General features: G+C 37.2%; 1 protein-coding gene across 1 annotated transcript in view; it reads left to right on the top strand.

Moving 5' to 3' along the window:
- Positions 1–24,844, top strand: part of LOC139720403 (tyrosine-protein kinase STK-like) — a 61,261-nt gene that overhangs the window by 3,098 nt on the left and 33,319 nt on the right. The window contains exons 2-3 of the mRNA XM_071631763.1: positions 9,416–9,983; positions 16,759–16,876. Coding sequence (XP_071487864.1) covers positions 9,818–9,983; positions 16,759–16,876 — 284 coding nt within the window. The 5' untranslated portion in view covers positions 9,416–9,817. The remainder of the gene's footprint in view (positions 1–9,415; positions 9,984–16,758; positions 16,877–24,844) is intronic.

The following is a 24,844-nucleotide window of genomic DNA, read 5'->3' as shown; positions in this document are numbered from 1 at the left end:
GGATGGGGTGGGGGATGGGATTTGCAGGTTTGCAGGTCATTGATTCTCTACCCCCCCCCCCCCTCCATTACACAATTACAAACATGGTATCAAAAATATTTTAAAGGGACTGTACAGTACTGGTTGAGGTGGGGATTCATGTTTTGAACATTCCTAAGTGAGATAATGAGAAACCTCTTATGAAATATGAAGCATGTAATTTTTCCAAAATTTATCCAAAAAAGTGATGATAATAAAAGGCGACAGGCCACGCTTTTTATTAGGTTCTCTTTGTTTCACCTTGTTTTTGGATATCTCAGCCATTTCCAAACCGATTTTCATCAAATAAACTTTTGATACCCCATAGAATTGCAGGCAGCTCTTTGACATCTCATAGAGTGGTTTCTGAATATCTCGCAAAACTTAAAAAGCTACAGTCTGTAAAACGAGGAATGTTCGCGTGCATTTTAATTTCGCGAATTTCGCGAGCACGAAGATTCGCGAAATTAAAATGCACACGAAAGTTCTTTTCTACACTATATGCATTGAATGGCAGTGGCAGTTCGTGAAAATTTCATGCCGCAAAAAAGGCTGTCAGCTTCAATTCGTGAAAAATTCATGCCACGAATATATGTTTTACAGTAAATCCTCACCTCAATCAGAACTGTACACACCCTTTAATCACCATTCATAGTTAAAAGTAAATATAAGAGAAGTATTAGATCATGATCTGAGATTGATCAGGAAATTCACGTTTTAAAAGTTCACCACAAGAAGTGAAGTGTAGTGAAAAATGAATATAAACCACCCCAAATTGATGAATGCTTTATGTGTTCCAGTCTTTCACACAGAAAAGAAAACTGGCAGCTGGTATCAAGGGAAAACATTCACCCACAAAGTTTGATATAGTTGTGATGTTTGGTGTAGACAGATATACTGTTCAGTGTGTCTTGTGGCATGAAATGAATTTTCTGTGAACAACTTAAAGGAGGCAATATTATTCCAGGAATTTATTCTTTATCACTCAGTTTTGTCATTTTGTACAGGGAATAATTTTACTCCTCAAATTTGATTAGCATTTCTGATAAATGGGAAAATACTTTTAACAAAGTTCCGTACCGTCCTATGTAAAAAACCTGCTACGCACAAGAAATTTTGTATTAGCAGTCATATAAAAAAAAAAAATGCATAGCAAATTGCGATGCGATATTAAACAGGAAAATTATTCCTTGTTGTACATAGTAAGTTGTACTGATTGTGTTTTTTCCAAGTTATGGGTGGGGAAGTTACAATGTACAGAGTGCAGACATTGGTATGGTATCCATACAGTTTGTGGCAGCGTGTGCTTCACTGTGAAGGGATATCCTCCTGGTGATAACGATTGTGGTTCTGTTTCCTCTGCCGTAGTATCCTTTCACAAACACCGCTCGTCAGTCGGTGAGGCCGCATATATGTATAAAGGATGGATGATTCATGCCGCGGTATTTTAGCAAAACTCCCATTGTCCCCAATAAATCAAGAAACTGATCAAATTCGGCCGTGAGCGACCAAAGCCTGCGGAATCTCTCTGTGTTCACGATGTGTATACCTGCAGTTGTACGTGTACCAGGTGCGCTCTTACCAATCCACTGTAGGCTTGCATTAATTGTGAAGTTTTGACAGAAACGCCACTTTATTTTGAGAGAAAATTTGAGTATATTTGGTAAAAGTGCAGTGCCACAGGGAGCTCAAATTTACAAGGTTGACACGACATTTTCTCCAACGACAATTGCTCTGGTCTTATTTTCTCCAAGGACTTAGGGTTAGGGTTACTGTTGTGATAGGGTTCTAGGTTTAGTTTGATGCGAGGATTAGGATCAGGGTTAGGGTTATGTTTGTTGATAGAATTTATATTTGGCGTAGCATGCAGGTATTTCATGGGAGCAATATTGTTGCAGGAGCAAATGCCATGGAACCCAGTTTTGCTTTCGAATAAACAGTGACTATAAAAGTCAAAGAAACAGAGTGATTAAAGTTCATGAGACGTAAACTGAAATAAGAAAGATATATGGAATTGGTTGAAGTACATTGATCTGTACAATGTAGCTCACATTTTCACAACACTTGATATATTTTTTGTAGTCTCATAAGACCTCGCTAAGAACTACAGTTTTCAGAACGAAGGTTTTAAATGAATATGATGAGAGGAGGGAGGGAGGGAATCATGAAATGTTTGCAGTATTATGGGATAGACTTTATAACCAATTTTAGTGATAAACATTTAAATCAACCCTATATTCAAACATTTTAGACTTCAATTATATTCAAACATTTTAGACGCAAGAATTAGACTATGATTTTGACACAGAGATCCAATTGCAAAGTCCGTCTTCTGAATATCTTACTCAATCCCAATTTACCAATGTTGTCAAGGAATATGATAGTACTACTTTTTCTCTTTTACATTTTAATATCAGAAGTATTAATAAGCATTTTGAAGAATTGAGGTTATTTTTAAATAGTCCCATCATGCATAATATCTCGGCGGTAGGTTTAACCGAAACCTGGCTCTCTCATGACTCCAGTCTTCCCTTCGCTCTCGACGGGTACGATTTAGTGGTTAATAACAGACAAAATAGGGTAGGTGGAGGCGTTGCCATATATGTTAAACAAAATTATGATTATGTAGTCCGCGATGAGTTCACCAGTATGACTGATTTTTTTGAGTCTTTATTTATTGAAATCACAGTTCCAGGCAGCAAAAATATAATCATAGGTGTAGTATATAGACCACCAAATGCGAATACTAAATCATTTTTAGATTATTTTTCGGATCTGGTTAAAAACCCACTTTTTATCAACAAAAATTGTTTTATAATGGGTGATTTTAATATAGATTTGCTAAAACAGAATAATATGTCGCAAGATTTTTTGGAAATATTTTTGTCTGCCTCTTTCTTACCCTTAATATCTAAACCCACACGTATAGTTAATGAATCTGTTTCTTTAATTGATAACATTTTTTGTAACATTCTTCCTCCTCCTGATTCTTTTGTAGTACTCTCAGATATCACCGATCATTTCCCCATCTCGACTGGTTTTTCTTTAAATGGAGCAGTTAATAATAAAAACAACAATATATTTAAACAAAGAATTACTCATGAAAGTATAGCCAGGCTAGGTGCTAGCTTAGACACCGCAGACTGGTCCTGTATCTTTGATACAGATGATGTTAATTTGTCTTATGAATATTTTATGAAGATTTTTATCCAACATTTGGACATTTGTATTCCAAAACGTAGAGAAAAATCAGCTAATTACAAAAAAATACCCAGGCTCCCATGGATTTCAAAATCGCTCCTGCGTTCAATAAATAGAAAGAATAATTTATATTACAGATTTAAAATGAAACGTACTGAGCAATCAAAGTTGAAATACACTAGTTACAAAAATACTTTGACGAAAATTATACGAATAGAAAAGAAAAAATATTATACTAATCAGTTACAATTTTACAGGCATGATATGCAAAATACATGGAAAGTTTTAAAGCAAGCCATGAATATATCAAATGTTAAGTCAAATATTACAAAAATTAGATTTGATGGTGAAATTCTTGAAGATTCTCAACAAATTTGTGATGTTTTGAATAACCATTTTTCTTCAATTGGGGAAAGCCTGGCAAGTAATATTCCTCCCTCCACAAAACATTTTTCCGAATTTTTGGGTCCCCCAAATTCTAGTTCAATATTTTTTAATCCAACATACACTCAGGAGATAATTAATATTGTCTCTGATTTCAGTTCCAAAAAAAGTGCTGGACACGATGACATCAGCAATTTTCTTTTAAAGGGGGTCATATCGTCAATTGCGGATCCCTTAGCTCATATATTTAATCTATCCCTTTTTAATGGCACCTTCCCCGAAAGCATGAAAATAGCAAAAGTCATCCCCTTGTTTAAAAAAGGTGACAAATTAGATGTAAATAATTACCGACCAATTTCTTTGTTAAGTGCATTGTCAAAAATTCTTGAAAAAATTATTTATAAAAGAACTATTAATTTCTTTAAATTTAATCATATATTTACGAATTCTCAATTTGGATTTAGGGAGAAACATAGCACCACACATGCATTATTGAGTTTTATAGAAAAAGTGGCACATGCTATCGATAAATCTTCTCATTTGATAGGTTTGTTCCTGGACTTCTCCAAGGCCTTCGACACCATCAATCATGATATTTTACTTAACAAATTACACCATTATGGAGTGCGTGGGAAGGCCTTGGAGTGGTTCAGGAGCTACCTCATGAACAGGAAACAATATGTTTCTTTAAATGGTTGTAATTCACAAATATTAAATATCAAATGTGGGGTGCCACAGGGAAGTTCATTAGGTCCACTGTTGTTTACTGTTTACATAAATGATTTTTGTAGATCATCAGATGTTCTTTCTTTTATTCTTTTTGCAGACGACTCAAATCTATTTTTTTCACACAATAATCTTTTTACCCTTGTTAATACAATAAATTTAGAATTAGAAAATGTTGCCCAGTGGATAAAAGCAAATAAGCTATCTCTTAACCTTCAAAAAACAAAATATATGCTCTTTAGTAATTCTACTGAGGCATTACCTGTTGATATTGTTTTAGACGGTACTCCACTCGAAAATGTCTCCCATATAAAATTTCTTGGAGTAACAGTTGACAATAAGCTGTCCTGGAAATTTCATATTGACAGTATATGTAAAATTATTTCACGTAATATTGGTATAATTAATAAGCTTAAGTTTTGTTTTCCTTTGTCGTCCCTGCTCGTATTATATTCATCCTTAATATTGCCACATTTAAGTTACGGTATTCTCGCGTGGGGAAATACATATAAAACATTCTTAGATAAATTACTTTTATTGCAAAAGAAATCACTCCGTGTTATATGTCATACTGCATTTTTGTCCCATACTGACCCACTATTTTATGAGCATAAAATATTGAAAATTAATGATTTGTATTTGTTTAATCTAGGACAATTTATGTATAATTATAATAAAAATAATCTCCCAAATATATTTGAAACAATGTTTCAAAGAAATCAATCCATTCATAATTATCCAACACGGCGATCAAATGATTTCCATTTGCCATTTCTGAGAACTTTGTTGGCTCAAAACACATTTATTTACGACGGGCCAAAGTACTGGAATTCACTTCCCAGTAACATTACTACTGCTCAATCTCTGAATTCCTTTAAGAATAAATTAAAACCATTTTTATTGAAACTTTACAACATCCAACAGAGTTAGTTTCCCTTTATCATCTCAGTCAAGTCATCATTTTTTTTTTTTACATAAGTCCTCCTATTAAACTATGTCCCTCTCTGTGTTCTAAATATAACGATGTGTTTTTTTTTCTCCTGCATTCTTACCAACATAACTACGTATAAAAAATGTTTTGCATTACATTCAATCCAGCTTGTATTTTATCACTTATTTTACATTATGAAATCCAGATTGCTTGCGTCCACGATGGCACATGCTGTAGTTCCCTCTTTTTTCTCCCTTTTTTTCCTCTCTTTTTTTCCTCTTCTTTTTCCTTTCCTTTTCTCTCTTTTTCCTCTTCCCAATCATTTTGATGTCAGTTGACATCGGTTCGTTTATTGTGTTTTATATTGATGTTTTGTGTATTTTTCTGAGGGTCCCATATCGTACAAGCTTTGCTTCTTAGTGGGACCCTCCACTTCCATCCTCATCCTTAGTTGACTTGTATTATACGCTTTATGTATTTAACAAAGATGTAATCACATCTACTTTTCACTTTCATAATTTTCTTATGTACCTTTTCAAGTTTTGTTCTGTATCACAAATATCCCGTGTATACGCAATGTACATAAAGTTCTTTGTTCATTTTGATGGAGGTGAAAATAAAGTTGAAAGTTGAAAGTTGAAAGTTGAAATCAACCCTGTATCGATGTGTCTATCTTAATGTTGTATTGGAGAGCCACCAAGTCTTTCTGATCCTACAAGAGACTTTCTGAAAAATGAATATGAAATAAAATGTATTTTAAATGTCTATGATGTGACCCACCACAACAAAAGGATCATAATATGGCTGATGGCTGAGTCAAGAAAACCAAGTATGAGGTCAGATCAACAAAATCTGTCAAAATGATCGGATTGCTGTTTTTGGTATGAGTCTGTAGTCTAATGTATCGTCTATTATCTGCCACAATTTCGAAGCTAAATGTTCAAAGGAAAGGCACGAAATTAGCGTTTTTCTGGGCCGTGATTTTCTGACTTTCAACGGAATAGAAACATGTCCGAAGATTATTGGATTTAGCGTTGCAGCTAGTCTTTGCCCCTAGCAATGAGGGAGTGATCTTATTGGTCAATGCATGGCATCCTGGTTATTGATTGGTCATGTGTAGACCGCTGGGGCTAAGCTTGAATAAACATCGTGGAGGTTGCTAGGAGCATACCTTCTATTGTCAAGAGGTGAAAACTATCTTGCCTCCCCTTGATTATGATAGCATTGGAAGGAAAACTTTGAAGGCGGTTTTCTCAAAGCACTGATTTCCTAAACCACTCAACATGTGCTAATGAATTCATTGATATCTCCGCAACCGAGTACTTTTAGGAGTCGTGTTATTAATTATGAAAATAAAGTGGAAGGGTAAGAGAATAAGGTCATGTAATTTTCAGAAAATTGCCCTGTCCTGACTTTCGGATCGTATATTGTAGCGGGTCACATATAATGTCCTGACATGAGAATATTTCTACAAACCTGAGCTCTATTTTTAAAAATCATCTTGCATGTACATATTGAGATGCAGAGTGAGAGACATACATGTACAAGCCTATATATCTACCTGTATGAGAGCTCTTTGGAGGAGTGCTGAGTTTGATATACAATAGCCGCATTTACACTTACTAACATCGCGATTTTTAAAATCGCGATATTTTGGTTCCGCCGTTTACACTTGCGCAAAAGCATGCGAAGTTTGAGCTTCACGAAACATCGCGATTTTTTGGTCGGTAGTGCGCATGTGTAATTTATCTCTTTTCAACACGGTAGCTGAGTGGAAGCGCGCGCTATTCTGTTCGTTTTCACTGCAGTGCAGTATGTTTTGATCACAATAGCTGGTTGGAACGTTGAGCCAGGGCTTTTTATCAGTACAATGCACACATAAATGTGTGCTTCTCGAGACTGTTATACTTACGGTAAAACTATAGCTTGCTATATTAGATCACATACGTAGTAGGTGTGTAAAACTTCATCTACAGCAGCATTCAGGAGGATCATGAAATTTCGCCGATATGACGAAAGTGAGAAGTAGGACTTGGAAGTTAGGACTGGTACTTTATCAGGCGACAGCAAGAACTCACACTTGTTACGTACTCCTGTACTAGTATTCCACAAACGGCGTATATCGAGAGCAGTACGGGCTCTCTCACAATCTAAATCAACGCATTTCTGGGAGAACATTATTTTGTTAAGTCGTCTTGGGGTGATGATACGTGGTTGGAAAACTTCAGGTTTGCTACTAGTAGTAGTTTTCACGTACTAGTTTCATCAGGGAGAGGGAGGTGAGAGACTACGAGCCGATCGAGGATCGGCCGTTTAGACCTGTACACAGCTGTCTATACCGTACTAGTACTCTGGCCAGTGACTGACGTACTCTCTACACGTTCCAAAGAGGGATCGGGAGTGCGCGTAAACTCCCGGTGCAATCCGAGACCGAAAGTCACGTGATGAAAAATCGCGATATTTCTGCAGTTTGGGTTTACACTCGCTAACTTCGCCTCAAACTTCGCGATGTTTCAAAAAATCGCACTCCGGCTGGCGATTTTTCTGGCGATGTTTCGAGGGCGTTTGGGTGTAGTTGCTTAGCAACTTACACCCAAATGTCGCGATTTTAGAAAAATCGCGATTTTTCCAAGCAAGTGTAAATGGGCCTAATGTGAGTGTTGATGGCCCTTGTCTAGATAAGTGATTTTAAGCTTATCAGTTATGAAAGAGGTTGCTTTCAGACAGTGAATATTTGATGAAGAGAATCATTGTTGTGTGGTAAAATTCACTAGTAAGTATCATTGTTGTGTGGTGAAATTCACTAGTTAGTATCATCATTTATGTGGTGAAATCCACCAGTTCAAAGAGAACAGAGTCCCTACATTGTTGATTCATTCAGTTATTTGAATTACTAAGAAAATTTACATTATATGCTTTAATAGCTGAATTTATGTCTTCAGAAATGAATTGTCCATCTCAATATGCAAGATGTCTTCAGAAATGAATGTTTGATCACATGAATTGAAGCTCTTTTCCGTTAAAATTATTGCTGTTGATTTTCACAGGTATTTACTTAACCAAGGTAATTAAACAGAAATACATTGTACCTTCGTGACATAGAACAAATGAAAAACTGTTCAACACATCGGTCTACATCACACCGAGTTTCAAATTTCTTTTTCCTCTCCGAAAAACTTCCACATCTCATAACTTTTTTTTGTGTGTGTCCAATTCCCCCCCCCCCCCCCCCCCCCTCGGAAAAAAAAAAAATTTCACTGAACTACTTTACTGTACTTTTCTGATTTTTCTGTTTTCATACAAAGCAACTGATTTATCTAGATGGAATTTCCTTTTATACACAACACAAGTTTGTACAATGTTGTTTAAAAAAAAAAGATGTTCCTCTACAGACCACTCTTAACCCGTTGAGAACAGGCTGATTTTGCTACCACACGCATTTCCCATAGACACTTGCCTGAGTATACTTTGGACTCGTCCTCAATGGGTTAAAATCCTGATGATATTGTAAAGGAATATATGTTACCCATGTTGCTGAAAAAAAGTATCTACAAGTATGCCACTAATTCAAAACATTTGTAATGCCAGTAGGCAAGAAAGGTTGTTATCTATGAATATCCTTGACACTGCAGGGATCAAAAAAGTCTACTACATCTATATGTAACTTCAATAAATCGCATGCTCCTAAAACAAATTGTAATTCAAAAAGTGGGTTAAAGGGGATGGCTAGTAACTGATCAGTGGGAATGCTGGGGGATGATTGTTCCAATTCTTGTGGGATTCATTTAAGAGTACATTATATATCTATTGTTCTGTGAAAATTATTTGCTTCAGAACGGTTTCATATTCAAGTAATATGCAGTTTAATGCCCCGTCACTGTACAGGCATTCTAACCCGGAAACATTAAACTGCACATTACTTGAATATAAGACCATTCTGAAGCAAATAATTTTCACACAACAATAGCTATATAATGTACTCTTAAATTAATCCCACAAGAATTGGGACAATCATCCCCCAGCATACCCACTGATCAGTTACTAGCCATCCCCTTTAAGCATTTGTCATGATCCCATGTACATTGTGTTGTTGATGACCTACAACTTGTATAGAGTATAATGATGTTGTTTTTCTCACCATTTCACAATGAACAGGATACAGTACATCACGGAAGCATGTGAAACAAATCAACCATGGCAATTCATTGATGGCGGCGTCTGGTATTGGTGCGACTCTTCCACCATGCACAATGTCCAAGCTCTGTCATTTCCAGTTCTCGGAAGGAACTGTGTGACCAGTTGGTGAATAATAATTGTTTGCAGAAGAGGAGAATCCAGTTGTAAAGGCAATTTTGACTGATTTTTATGTGTGTGTGAACAAAAACTATTTCATCAAGACCGACCGACCATTAATTTGTCTGCAATATGGTAGCAGTGCAGGACGTTATGTATGCAATGAGTCTGACTGACTATTGAATGCAGTCCAGCCAGGTTGTTTTGGCGCATTTTTGAGTGGAACACGTACTCTCTGTGGAACCTCGTGAATGTTACGTGAAGATGGGGCAAGCGCTGAGGAAGCTATTTCGGCGTGGAGACGACAGCGCGGGCCCGCCGAGGAAGTCAAACGATGTAGCTGCCCGCAAGATGAGGCCAGACAGAGAAACGCATTATCCGCAAACAAACCCCCCGCGTACTCCAAGGCAAGAAGATCCACCGCCCCCAGGTGAGAAGAAACTTGTAACCAAAGATGTTAAACATTTGAAGAGTTTTGTTGCAAAGCGAGCTAATTCCATTCTTGTTAAGTTGAGATATTTGTGATTAAAGCTGCTAAAAATATATTTTTAATCATATAAACTTCTAGAATATTCCTTGTTATGTCACAAATGAGGTATTACTGGAAAAGTTTAAGTTTGTTTCAGCTGATGATTGACTTTGAAATGTTTGAAAATGGCGCTTAGCTCATTTTGCAACAACAAAAAAAACCTCTTCATTAATAATCACCACCCATAGAGGGCAGACTATGTGATCATATTAAAGGAGATGTTGGCGTTTCCCTCTTGGTAATTGTGGACTATGGTTAGTGCTCCGCGAGCTCACCGTACTATTTTACAGGGGATACGGTGAGTCTACACTTCTTGTCTGCTAGCAAGGAGTGCTGCCCGCCATTTCTAAGAGGGACAAGATGACTCTCGTGCCTTAAAGGGGAAGTTTCCATAAATACATTCGGATTGAGTGAATGTAGCAACATATCTCAGTAGAAGGCGTCTGTGAAAGTTTGAGGAAACTCGGATATTGTGTTCAAAAGTTATGAATTTCTAAAGTTTTGGTGTTGCCATTACTGGATTAGAAGACTACAACAGTCTGTGATGTCACTGCTGAACAGTGATATACAAATGTACTGTGGAGAGAAAAAAAAATATCCAAAAGATACTGCAAAACTTCCTTTTTCCACCAAAATGAAAGAGCCATTGACCTACCTCTTTTAGAAAGCAGGGGGAGTTACCCTTTAATGATATCAACAAGTCAAAGGAATGTATGCTTTTCTTTATTTAAAAAAAAAAAAAAATCAGATTTGTAAAATTCTCTTTATCTGCTTTATTGTACAGTGTATATGATGGTTTTGCAGTGATTCATAAGCTGTAAGTTGCATCTGATTGACAAATTGCCCTACATCGACGTTGCAAGGCAATTTGTCAATCAGTTGCATTGAAAAACATCTCGACGGAAGAATTTCATGAATTTGAAGCTGTAAGATGTAGTCTTCTCATCCAGCAGTAGCGGCACTAAATCTTTAAAAATTTATAACTTTTGAATGATAAATTAAGGCTTAGAGTTAGAATAATTAAAGTCTTGCCATGTATTCTACAGTTTCATATATTTTCATTGTTTTCATAAAAATTGGAGGCAAAATTGATATCATATGACCACAACTTTCTTGTTGGTTTGTAATGCTATTGTAAAAAAAAATCATTCAAATAGTTTTTTCTCAATGTAGCAGAGCTCTGCAATATCTTACCCCCTCAGAGCCATCTCATTTCCGGGTACGGTACCGTATTAATAGCAAAAGACCAGCAGTAGAACGATGCAAATTTTGCATCTTATACTTTAGTATTGACTTCAGATAAAAGAGCAAACTTGATGACATCATCCTCTGTATAGCTGCCGCTGGGGCAGAGATGACAGCATGTATGAAATGCTATGAGAGTTTTGTTTTGTTTTGTTTTGTTTTGTTTTTTTTTTGTGCTACTTTGCACTCTAAATGAACACAGTACATTTAATAATAATTTGGTATGTTTTCTTGCTGGGAAGATGTACAGTTCAATATGCATTACCTATTAAGCAAGAGACTCTCTGAGAAACAAATTTTCTTGCTAGTAAAGTCACTTGTGAAATTGGTAATTTGCCAAGAAGGTGAATGTATAGAAAATTTAACTTATTTACTATTGATTTGCTTTTAGACCAATCCCCCCCCCCCCAAAAAAAAAAAGAAAGAAAAAAAGATGAAGATAAAACTGGCAAGGTAGAATCACTTTGAACAGCAGACATTTTTATTTCAGAAGAGCAGCTCTGTAAACATGAAACAGTTTGTAGCTCAGTCGAAACCAGTCCATGAAAACTTTTAATAGCCAATCTACCCCCAGTGATTGTCACGCCAACACCGAAGATGCTACTCCATTGAATTGTTGGATTGAGGGATGGCTACTCATTCCAAGGAAGTGGTCAAATGCCAGCTCTAGAGCAGGAAAAGTGGTAATACCAGAGCGCAGTTACATGTACCTTTGTACCTCCTTCTATCAACAGATAAAATACACAAATGGGGAAAAAATTTGGCAACTACAAACTCTCAAAAAACAAAGATGTCCATAACAACATAACATCCTTGTCTTGTCCAAAGAATAGAAATAATTTCAAACAGCCAATCTCAAGGGGATCAGATCTATGAGGACTTGAGAACTCTGTTTGTGACCAGTAAGTGATGTTATCTCTGACAGTCTAACTTGAAGTCATGCTTGTAATATTGCGGAACATGTCGCCTCGAGACATAACCGGAGCAGTGACCTTATCGGGTCTGCTACATGGCGGAAGTTAGATACATACAGAGGTGACTGTACTCTGGTCATGTGACACTCGCAGCAGTTTAGCTAAGGCCCTCTAGATTGTAAAACCCCTTGGAACATACTTGGCACATGTGTTACATGTAGTGTTCGAAAGTCGCAAGTTTGTTGAAAATGGGATAGTGGAAAAAGCAGTCAAGGGAACTTTATTGTAGATCATAGAGATAAACACAGACATATATGATTAAGGTCCAAAAGGTTGATTGTACACCAGAGAACTGTTTAACGGCATCTCCACTGTATTCTGGTTGTGGTTTCAGAGCCTCTATAACATAGACAAAAGGGAAAGTTTATCAAAAGTCAGGCAGCAATGTGTGTGTGTGTTTTTTTTTTTTAATACAATACAATACTTCAAATGCTCTTTCAGTGAGGCTTATAGAATACCCTTACAAAATTACAGTTCCAAAGGAAACATACACAGACAGGATGAAAACGAAAGAAATTACATGAATGTTTGTGTGCAGGGCAATGAAAGATTTAAATGTAGTAAACGTCATTATACATCCATAACTTTGCATAACATGGTTTCTACTGTACTAACAACCACTGTCTCGAAGGAGGTATGTGAAACTTTGGCAAGTCCATAAGTATAGATAATGAAAATAAGATCTTATTTTATGTCAAGTTTTGATGAAACATTTACTATCCCATTGTGCACTTGAAATTAAACTTGCTCCTGAAGATGGCATGGTTTCTTTGGAATTTATACCAAGCCACCTAAAATGTCTTCCCTTATTTTTTTCCATGACAACTGAAATTATATTGATCAGAATTTTGCGATTCAAGGTCACGAAAAATAAAGAGAATAATAAGAAAATTTTTGCTTCTTTTGACCATAACTTCAAAGATGTACCTTTATATGTAGTGACCAATATATCATTTAAAAGGTATTATTTTGTACTTTATGACAGAGACTGCACTTCAAAATCTTCAATAATGGACTTATCGGTTTTTGAAAACAAACTCTTCAACTAAACTACGCATTGATGATATGCATCAAATATGATAACTCGAACACTTTTACAATCACTGCTCCCAACGGTACAATTGCAGCATCATAAAACCTTTTTGGTCTTTGACCTCTCCCTGTACTTTCTAAGACAATGTGAACAGTAGACTGTCTAGTAGCCTACAAACAATGTCTACTGTAAAACACAACATTTTCACAGCATGAAATTTCTGTGAATTGGAGCCGAAGACCTTTTTCGTGGCATGAAATATTCACAAGTTGCCTCTAACATTCAATGTATATAATGTCGATGAGAACTTTCGCATGTATCTTGGCTCTCGCGAAATTAAAATGCACGCGAGCATTCCTTGTTTTACAGTTACTATGTATTTCTAGTATTTACAGAGGTTTTGTTTTCTTCATACAGCTCTGTAAAGCCACTGTAATGAGTCTTCTCAAATTCTCTGTTCATTTCACCCTGCTTTTAATACCATCAATTTAATAACTTAATAAGGTCAGATAATTAGAAAATAATGAAGTATGGCATGCATTGTATTTGTTATCTCTGCTTATTTGAAATGAAAGTGACGTGAATGCTGCAATATCACCAATCGATAAATTCAAAAATTCCTTGAACATTGCCAACTCTACAGGACGTCTAGAACTACAAATGAGTTTAATTTTTCAAAGTAAGCCTGTATTTCCAGGTCACTTGATAATAGTAAAAAATACTGACATTCCAAAGTGTCATACACTGTACATGAGCTTTGAATTTTATCTATGGTAGCCTTGTTTTAGATACAAGATTTGCACAAGTTAAAATATCCTGGAATCTAACCTATTCTTTTGCCACCTTTTACACCTACTCCATGATGAATCCAACAAAAATCTCCATTTGGCAAATATGGACTTATCGGTTTTTGCTAACAAATTCTTCAGTTGTATCGCAAAACATCCTACCATACAACAATTTCACAATAAAACCTAAAATATAAGGAGATATCACTATTTTTCTCACTAAACCATGACTGTAGACGATTTATACAAATAATTTTATTTAAACAATTGTTCACTTTTTGTATATATATATTTAACAATACTTTTAACATTAATCACCCTGATTCAAATTTTTACACTGGTTGTTTCTATCCCTAACTCACATTTTAGAACTACCGGGTATTTTGAAGCACTAAAGCTGGGTTTGTGTTTCAGATCAGCAAATGGTAAATAATGCCTTTAAGGACGAGTCCCGAGTATACTTGGGCAGGGGTCTATGGGAAATCTGCGTTACATAGCAAAATCAGTCCATCCTCAACGGGTTGATAGTCAGTATTTAAAACTTCTTTTGGACCGGTATCACAAATGTGTATTATAACATGTGTGTGTAAGCTGTGAAGATGGGAGCCTGATAAATTTGTTCTGTAGTAGATATAATGCATACAACATCGTAAATTCTCCTTTATTAAAATCTTGTTAAGATTTGGGAGGATTATTTGGAAAACTTAGAGCTTTCCAATGATACATCCCCTTTCAATTTGTTTTCTTGATCCTGTGGCATGCCACGAAAATGTATAGAAAGTTTATCACCAGATGAGACAAAGTTTTGAGAAATGAGATTGTTATACATATTAACCTGTTGAGGACGGACTGATTTTGCTACAACACGGATTTCCCTTAGACACCTGCCCGAGTATACTAGGGACTCATCCTCAACAGGTTAAGTTTCCAGAGCATGTAGGATTTGCTGAGATCCAAAGAGAGTAAGGAAGTAAGAACATTATAGTAGCATGCTTTTGAAAAGTGAGTAAGTTTTTAAAAAAAATATATTATATTACATTTTGAAACATTGTACTGTTTTGAAACCGAGAATTGAGGTATGTAGTTGATGTAGTTGTACATTGTATGTCACATGATATTGTACGTACAGTATGTATTCTATTTTTCAAAAGGTTTTAACTCGTGTTAACTAGTTTTTCAAACTTCACCATTAATGTACATTCTCTCTGCTTTAAAAGTCTGAAAATTATCAGGGTAACAAAATGATGGTCACGTACCACACATGAACTAGTATTTGATTGACAATGTGAACTTGAGAATTTTCATGGTTTGAGGAAAATTCATGAATCTTTAATTTCCTTATTCAGCTTTCAATTCAATATGAATAGAAATAATATGCAAACTGCCAATAATACAATGAAAGTAAGCCAAGCTCATCCAAATGTGTAGTGGCAATAATGTGCATTTATTTTGTGTAAAAATGAGCTGGGTATCTATAATGTGTGCAGTGACGGGTATCGTAATAATCCTGGTTTTCAGACCAACTTGAGAAACAATGATGAAACTAGACACCAATGACATTTTGTTCAACAGCAATAACAGTTAATTTCACAATGCTTGGACCTCATTTTATCCCACTTTATTTTAAGTGCAGTGATTTGATGTTGATTTTGGCTCCATCGGATGGCGTGAATACATTTGTATGATGGGTTTGGCTGTCTCGCAATATTCTTCACTGAAGTGAATGTACATTGTATGTCTCCAGATTAGAAACTAAGTGCACTTGTTGAGTCCCCACTGAGAGGGAAATTCCATTCTGATAATAGTTGTATTGCTTTGTATGAAAACAGAATTTAATCAGAGAAGTACATCATTGAAAATTGTGGGAAAAATTAGACATGCATATCGCATGTAACAGGAAAAAAATTAACCACGAATTGCAGAAGTTTAGAGAAAATGACAAATTGACAACTTTGTTATCTAGGTGTTGAGAAGGTCTTCAGTCAGTTTACACAAGAAATCATCAATTTTCATTTTTTTCCCAAGAAAAATTTTCTTAAGACCTGCACTGTGTATGTTGTTGCTATACATCAATATGAGTAATATGTGAAGAGTTTGTTTGCAGAAACCGATAAGTCCATTTTTGAAGATTTTGAAGTACGGTCTCCGTCATAAAGTACAAAATAATACCTTTTAAATGATATATTGGTCACTACATATAAAGGTACATTTTTGAAGTTATTGTCAAAAGAAGCAAAAATTTTCTTATTATTCTCTTTATTTTTCTTGACCTTTAATCGCAAATATCTCCATTTGACAATTTTGGACTTTTCGGTTTTTGCAAACAAACTCTTCATGTTCTTGTGTAATACTTGTAGTTCTCTGGTGGATAAGTTTTGTCTATGTCCAAACATTTGAGAAAAATGAAAGTTAATAATGATTTTTTTTTGTGTGTGTGTGTGTGAAACAAACAGAGGGCTGCTCAGTACTTACAAATTTGTAGATCATACAGAGTTCCCAATTTGTCTTACCATTTAAACTTAATTTTGTATCACTGCACTTTAATAGCAATGATGAATTTGCAATTGATCTCAATTTGATATGACTGAGATTTGGTGAATGTCTTTTTATTAATTTGGTCTTCCTGTCTTTTCTAGCTGTGCCATGGAGGCCACAAGCGGAGCGCCATTTTGTGGCCCTGTACCCATTTGATGCCCGAAATGACGGTGACCTGTCCTTTGAAAAAGGGGAGCTGCTGAAAGTATTCGACACAGAGTAAGTGACCACTTGATTTGCTTCATATTTCACATTTTCATTACCTCTGACCAGGTGAAACAGTCCTTGCTGATTAATGTTGGTACCCTTCTAAATCTTTTTTTTTGGGGGGGGGGGGGGGCGGGGGGTCCTTGATTGGGAGACATGACATTTGCTCTTGTGATATTACTCCAGGGGGTGTTTCATAAAGCTGTTCTTAAAGTTACGAACGACTTAAGAAACGACTGGTGATCAGTTCTTGTGCTGAATTATTGAAATTCTGATAAGTATAGCACATCAGAAGTGATCACCAGTCGTTCGTAAGTCATTCGTAACTTTAAGAACAGCTTTAAGAAACACTTACAGGTAGGGTTAGGGTTAGGGTTGTGATAGGGTTTTAGGTTTAGTTTGATGTGAGGATTAGGATTAGGGTTTGGTTATGTTTGTATATCGGTTTTATGTTTGGCTTTAGCGTGCAGATATTTCATTGGAGCAATTGTCGCAGGAGCAAATGTCATGAAACCCCTTGATTGGGAGTCGAGTAATTTCAGGTTTAAGTGAATTCATATTTACTTACATTTTGTGATCTGTCATTTGCCTCATAGCTGAAGAGCAGATTGAGATGTCTGACCACACCCTCACTCATTATAACATCTAATGAGTCTTCTATTGGTGCCATTATAAGTTCATTCTTATCCCCATAACTGTAATTCCCCTTCCACATTTTTTTTTCAAAACCAAGTATCTATAAATGAATTGTAAACAGTAAACTGTAGTGTATTGCTTCTGCCGCACACACCACTTCCTACTATATTAAAATGAAACAGAAACTGAGAGAAAATGGATGGTTGGCTCGCAACATTCTATTCAGGATTATTTATGTCAAAAGGAGCACAATGCTACTCCTTTACTGCTTGCAAACTTGCTGCAGGGCTGCTGTACAGTAGCTTTCATGCACATTTTCACATGGATAAAAACAGGAGGAAAAAACACATCTTGAAACAGATAGAGACAGGTTCTCTAAAGACTATACTGATGAAATGAATGTACTCTTACAGTATACTATTTGTCCTTGTTTTCATGTTTTCAAATTTTGAATTCTGATAAGAAAAGGGTTACTCTGTCTGAAAATGCACCAAACCCAAAGGCAGCTGGGTTTACCCATTGTACCATTTTACAAGACTCTGTTTTAAAACTCTTTATGTGCCACGTTCGAATGCCCAACTCAGTCGACGGCTTGCCAACTTCGCGTATATAATACTCTCTGCTCAAACGCATAAACCCGCCCAAACTGATCGATAAATCGCCAAATGCAACAGTATACAATAAAAGCGTTCCTTTCACACATATGTTGTAGCTTGCAGTTTATGTAGTGAATGACCAGCAAGCAGTGTTCCCAACTTGGATTCTGCGTTTAAATTTTTGGTTTCTTTCACTGTTTTGTGTGCAAAAGTTATGTCTTTACAATAAATGTATCTCTTAGTCATTTGAAAGAAAAACAATCATAGATTTGTCATACAGTTTACATCAAAGCGAAGCTTGGCATTTTCTCTACAACATTGCTCACTACATGTCAGAAATCTATAAAAGTTACGTAGATTTGAGAAACAGAATGTTTTTCCCAAAGCATGATGGTGTTGCTGTCTCATGATATGGCATACAGGGAGTTTACAACATGGTACATTAACATTTTTTAGTTGGATTTATGATGCAGTGACATTTGCAGACAAAGATTCATTGAAAGTCATTCAATATAGAGGACTTGGAATGATGTTTGTTTGTTTGTTTGTTTGTTTGTTTTATTTTTCCACCTGAGAAGATGGCTGGATAGCCCATATTTAGCTGCAATATCTGGTCTTCCATGGGGTCCAGTTGGATGTGAGTTGGACCACTCTAACGGGTTATGTACCCTGCTGTTTGCAGTGAATGAATGAAGCGGGATCTTTTACATGCATGAGTTGTTACTCTCTCACACAATTACTCTAGACCTCCATTTTTAGCTCACCTGAGCCAAAGGCTCAAGTGAGCTATTGCGATCGCCCTTCGTCCGGCGTCCGTCGTGCGTCGTGCGTCGTCCGTCGTGCGTCGTGCGTCGTCCGTCGTCCGTCGTGCGTCGTGCGTCGTGCGTAAACTTTTTACATTTTCATCTTCTTCTTGAAAACCCCAAGACCGATTTTCATCAAACTTGGCAGGTAGCATCCCTAGGGGGTTAGGAACTCAATTTCTTAAAATGGGCACCATGACCCACCCAGGGGGCCCCCAGGGGGGCCCAAACCCCCCAAAATTAAGGAATCTTTAAAAATCTTCTTCTCTAGAACCAGAAGTGATAGAGCTAAGTTAATACTATGAGTTAGTTCATTGATGACTGTAGTTTCAAGTTTGTTCATGGCAGAATCAGGGATGCCCCCCTTGGGACCCAGGGGAGGGGGGTGGGGAGGGGTTCTAATGGGGCCTAAATTGTACATTTTCATCTTCTTCTTGAGAACCCCATGACCCATTTTCACCAAACTTGGCAGGTAGCATCCCTAGGGGGTTAGGAACTCAATTTGTTAAAATGGGCACCATGCCCCACCCAGGGGGCCCCCAGGGGACCCCCAGGGGACCCAAATCCCCCAAAATTAAGGAATCTTTAAAAATCTTCTTCTCTAGAACCAGAAGTGATGGAGCTAAGTTAATACTATGAGTTAGGACATTGATGACTGCAGTTTCAAGTTTGTTCATGGCAGAATCAGGGGTGCCCCCCTTGGGACCCAGGGGAGGGAGGTGAGGAGGGGTTCTAATGGGGCCTAAATTGTACATTTTTATCTTCTTTTTTAGAACCCCATGACCCATTTTCACCAAACTTGGCAGGTAGCATCCCTAAGGGGTTAGGATCTCAATTTGTTAAAATGGGCACCATGTCCCACCCAGGGGGCCCCCAGGGGGGCCCAAACCCCCCAAATGAAGGAATCGTTAAAAATTTTCTCTAGAATCAGAAGTTATACAGCTAAGATAATACTATGAGTGAGTACATTAATGACTGTAGTTTCGAGTTTGTTCATAGATGATCCAGGGGTGCCCCTCTTGGGGGCAGGGGTGGGGGGGGGGGGGGGGGGTTGGTTAGGAAGGTCCAAATAGGGGCCTGAATCGTACATTGTCATCTTCTTCCTGAAAACCTCATGATAGATTTTCGTCAAACTTGGCAGGTAGCATCCTTAGGGGGTCAGGATCTCAATTTATCAAAATGGGCACCATGCCCCACCCAGAGGGCCCCAGGGGGCCCCCAATTCCCCAAATTAAGGAATCTTTAAAAATTTGGGCCCTTATTGTACATTTTCATCTTCTACTTGAGAATGCCTGGTCAAATTTTGGTAGAGCTGTGAATAATTTAGATTAGTGACTGCGTGAAAGGTGAACTTGCGATACTCAGGTGAGCGCTAGACCCGCGGGTCTCTTGTTGTCCTATCCAGGGGACAGAGTGTTTTGCCTCTTACTAGAGGGAATGGGATGATTACACACAACACAATTATTGCTCAGTTATAGACTTTGGAACTGAACCCGGGTCCTTTGGATTGGGAGGCAGATGCGCTACCGACCGAGCCACGTCAACACCCGTAGAAACCTTTAATGATATGAAGAGTTTGTTTGCAAAAACCGATAAGTCCATTTTTGAAGATTTTGAAGTACGGTCTTTGTCATAAAGTACAAAATAATACCTTTTAAATGATATATTGGTCACTACATATAAAGCTATATTTTTGAAGTTATTGTCAAAAGAAGCAAAAATTTTCTTATTATTCTCTTTATTTTTCTTGACCTTTAATCTCAAATATCTCCATTTGGCAAATATGGACTTATCGGTTTTTGCGAACAAACTCTTGATATCATTCACACAGTATCACTTTGAAACTGGGTAGAGAAAGGGAAAAGTTAACTGTTGCGTGCAAAGATGGTTTGAGAGAGATATAATTGTATGTCACAAGATTCATTTCAAAGTTCATGACTATGAAGTGACATGACAATTATTTTGAAATTTGATACTTTTACGTCAGGGCAACCATGTGATGCCCTGCAGGCATTCAAAAGAACAGTCAGACATTCATGGCATCCATATAATTTACACAATAGGACATATACATGTGCATAGTTCCACCCCTCAGAAACTTGAGCACAAACTGGCTTGCGTGTTGTGCACGCTTTTATGGAGACAGTTTAACAGGGCTATTAAAAGTGTGTTGCTAAATGCTCTTGAACCTGTACTCCATAATATGTTATCATAAAGATGGCTAGCCACAATGATATAAAGAATGGATGAGGTAATATTATCATATGTACCTGTCTTCCATTGATCTTGCTAATAAATACAAGTTGTCATTAGATTTCTGGTTGGATCAAAGGGAAATTGCTGGGAATACAGCTGTATTTAAATGTTGATTATCAGACACACCTCATCATACCTGTTAATTGTGACAATCTAATGATGATGATGACATTTAAGAGGGCATAGGAGTTGTGAAAACATGTGGAAGCTTAAAATTTCGTAACCTCACTTTTATCCCATTCTCACAAACCTCTACCAGTCTTGCTATCTAATTTTTACTTTGTTTGAAGTTGTCATGAAGACAATGTGCAGACTTTGGACTTTGAACTTCCAATGGGGGTGGGGTGGGGTGCATCATCACATGGTAGACATTTAGGGCCTCATGGGGGAAAGCCCCATACCATCAGAAAGCCCTTATTTGTTGTACCATTCATTGAGCATGTTTGGTGGTGGATGTGTATCTATAGGTACCCTATCTACACTGTATGTGACTATTAATCAAGGGTCGCACTTAACTTTTTTTTTAACTTGCCAGGCGGACTACTTAGAATCAATTTGGACACTGAAATGATATTTCGGCTAACCAGACGGACTAGTAACTTCAGAATTTTATGATTTTTAGCTAGTCCGATGTGATTTTGGGTGGCCAATGGCCAGCGGACCATCGCTAATTTCGAACCCTGTTAATGCCAGCCACATTGTATGTACCTAGCTTGTCTGTTTACACGGTATGCAGCATATTTTATTTGAGTATTGAGACCAAACAATATGTAGAATTGCAGTGAATTGTGAACACAATGTGGTGTACACATCACTGCAACATTTTTTAGTTGGAGGTATTGTTATACAGTGTGATTCATTAGACCTGACGCCTACATATATACCGTACCTTCAAAAACCCATCAAATCCATTACGACTATAAAAACTGGTTTTGATATCACTTTTTTTCACACTTGATGATTATTACTTGCCAACAAAGGTGCATTGTATACCCATTGCGACTTTCATAATAATGTAGGGCACAAATTCATACGTTGTAAGACTTCACTGGCAGTTTGTATTTTGCGCGCATATGAAGAGTTTGTTCAGTTTTGAAGATTTTGAAGTACGGTCTTTGTCATAAAGTACAAAATAATACCTTTTAAATGATATATCGGTCACTACACATAAAGGTACATTTTTAAAGTTATGGTCAAAAGAAGCAAAATTTTTCTTATTATTCTCCTTATTTTTCTTGACCATTAATCGCAAATATCTCCATTTGGCAAATATGGATGTATCGGTCTTTGCAAACAAACTCTTCATATACTCTCACACCAGTGCATCCATAATTAAAAGATTTAATACTAGATCTACTTCTCTGGTCTTTCACACATGAAAATAATGCTTCTGAAAGATCAGTTTTTGTATTAGGGAAGGGATATTTATTCTCACTAGCGTTCTACCGCAGGAGAGGACGCATGGAACGCTCGAGGACGATTTTACGCGTATATAGGCGCATCTGACATGATGTGCGCGCTGGTGATTTTTTTCTGTAAGAGAGAGATCGTCCTACCGCGGTAGGACGACTGGCGTCCCTCCGCGTTCTACCGCCACATTTTGGTCACGTCTCATGCTTTGTGTGTACGTGTGTGTGTGTGGGGGGAGCCCGGTTTGGTCGTACGCCGTGTGATCCCAATCAACAGAAGTGAGAATTCGAGCAGCAACGCAACCAACGAGAGCCAGAAGCTGGGTGTACTACGATGCGTATGGCCATTTTTAAAGACTAGAATTACACGGCTTGAAATGGTTTGTGGCCGTATGGATGCCAGTTTAATCACAAATGAGGTGGAAAAATATCGTCGCGCAACCTTCAAGCTGAGACACTATTCTATTGGGATCACTCAAAAAATAAAGTGTAGGCCCTAATTTACATCCAAGGATGAAGTGATTATGATTAAGTAGGTCTAGGCTAGTTAGTACCGGTACCTGAATCCTGATTTCACGACAGTGAAATGAGCTATATAATGTGACATGACATTAACAATTCGGGAGTCTTGTGTTGATATAAATGAACGAAATCACTGACAAAAATATCTACACGTGACTCATATTCTTTGTCAGGCAATCGAATAGCGAGAGTGCAACGTTTGACATGTTAAAATGCCAATGGGAAAAATGAGCTTCAAATATCGAAGCTCCTTTGTTAAGAAAAAAAAACCAGACAAAACAAAACACAAGTCACAAAAAGGACATCGTGAAGCTGCATTTTGACAACTCTTATGATTATTTACATAGAATACGGCATGTGCCACGGTCACACACCTTGCTTAGACTCGCCTTTTTAGACGTAAATTTTGGTGGATGAATTTCACTTCTGATGAGCGAATGTAATATCATGTCTTTCTTGTAGTTTGTAGATTGTATTTTGTACATTGTTATTACAGCTTGATCGTCACATTGACATTATTTTACCGACACGGCAGTTCTTTTCACTGTCGGGATACTGTTTTACGGAAATTAGTTCTTATAATGGTACATACACCTACAGAATATTTACCACGCCTCGACGGGCAACTCATTCCGTGTGTAAGGACGCCCAAGGTTGTATTAAACGATGTGCAATTTCGTTCGCGATCTCCCTATCATTACAGGAGTATAGGCTGCTGCTAAAATACCGTTGCAATCCCAAGAAAACCGCTGGATTTTACGTTAAATTGGTTGGGCTTTTAGGGGAGATTGCCTGTACATACCACTTTGAAAGACAGGAAAGCAAATTCTTCTCAAATCAGTAGTAACCTGTGATATATTCCCAACAATTCCATTTCAAACACGCTGTTGTTTTCCCGGCCTGCAGCTGCAGGCTATAAACAGCACAATAACAATATGAAGAGAAACGCGTACACTAGTACCAGGTACTATAGTTGAATGATTGAGAACAACAGTTACTGTAATCAAGTCAGTCTGCAAGAGAATCTGTGAACAGTCTACCGAGTATTGCAGAAGAAGAGGTGCGCAATAACCACGTGCTGTCATTCAACATGTGCGTGCCTGGGAAGAACGCAACTTTCATGTTCAGCTCCCACGCACGGTGTCATGTAAGATGTTCTTTGAGTGGTGGGAGACCGACGTGCAATCAACACGTTACGACGCGAAATGTACAGTTGTTTTCTTCTCTATTTGTTTTTTTTTTGAGAAGCACAGCGGTGTTTTCAAACACACTATGTTATGTTAGGTTGGTTTTCGAGGGGTGGGGTGGTGGAGGGGGAGGCGTAGTACAAGACTTTGAGCAAGGAGATGCTACATCTTTCAGTTTTTTCTCGGGATGCGCAGATTGCTGTAATTATAATTATGGGATATTACACGATGAGAGTTGAATTAAAACACGCAAGTAAACGTATGCCCACATACACGCACTGACATAAACACAAAAACACGATATAGTTTTGACGACATGAAATATACTGGTGATCTGTAATTTTCTTAAAATTCAATGATAAAAAAAAATCCTTCCATCTGCCACGTTTCCCTCTCTTCTACATCGCCATTAGGATCAATTTCAGGATCAAATTTGATCATTTCTTCCTCTGTTGTAATTGTCAAATACTATTACATGTACATGTATTGCTCTTTATGATAAACTAACTTACAACTTGGATGGAATTGCCGAATAACCAACCGTTTGACCTTTTTTATTTTCGGTTAAATT

Source organism: Diadema antillarum, unplaced genomic scaffold (genome assembly GCF_040938485.1).
Source record: "Diadema antillarum isolate AM-2024a unplaced genomic scaffold, OU_Dant_1.0 scf00000128, whole genome shotgun sequence".
NCBI lineage: Eukaryota > Metazoa > Echinodermata > Echinoidea > Diadematoida > Diadematidae > Diadema > Diadema antillarum.
The sequence above is the reverse complement of the archived record's forward strand: the minus strand, read 5'-3'. Positions and strand labels throughout refer to the sequence as shown.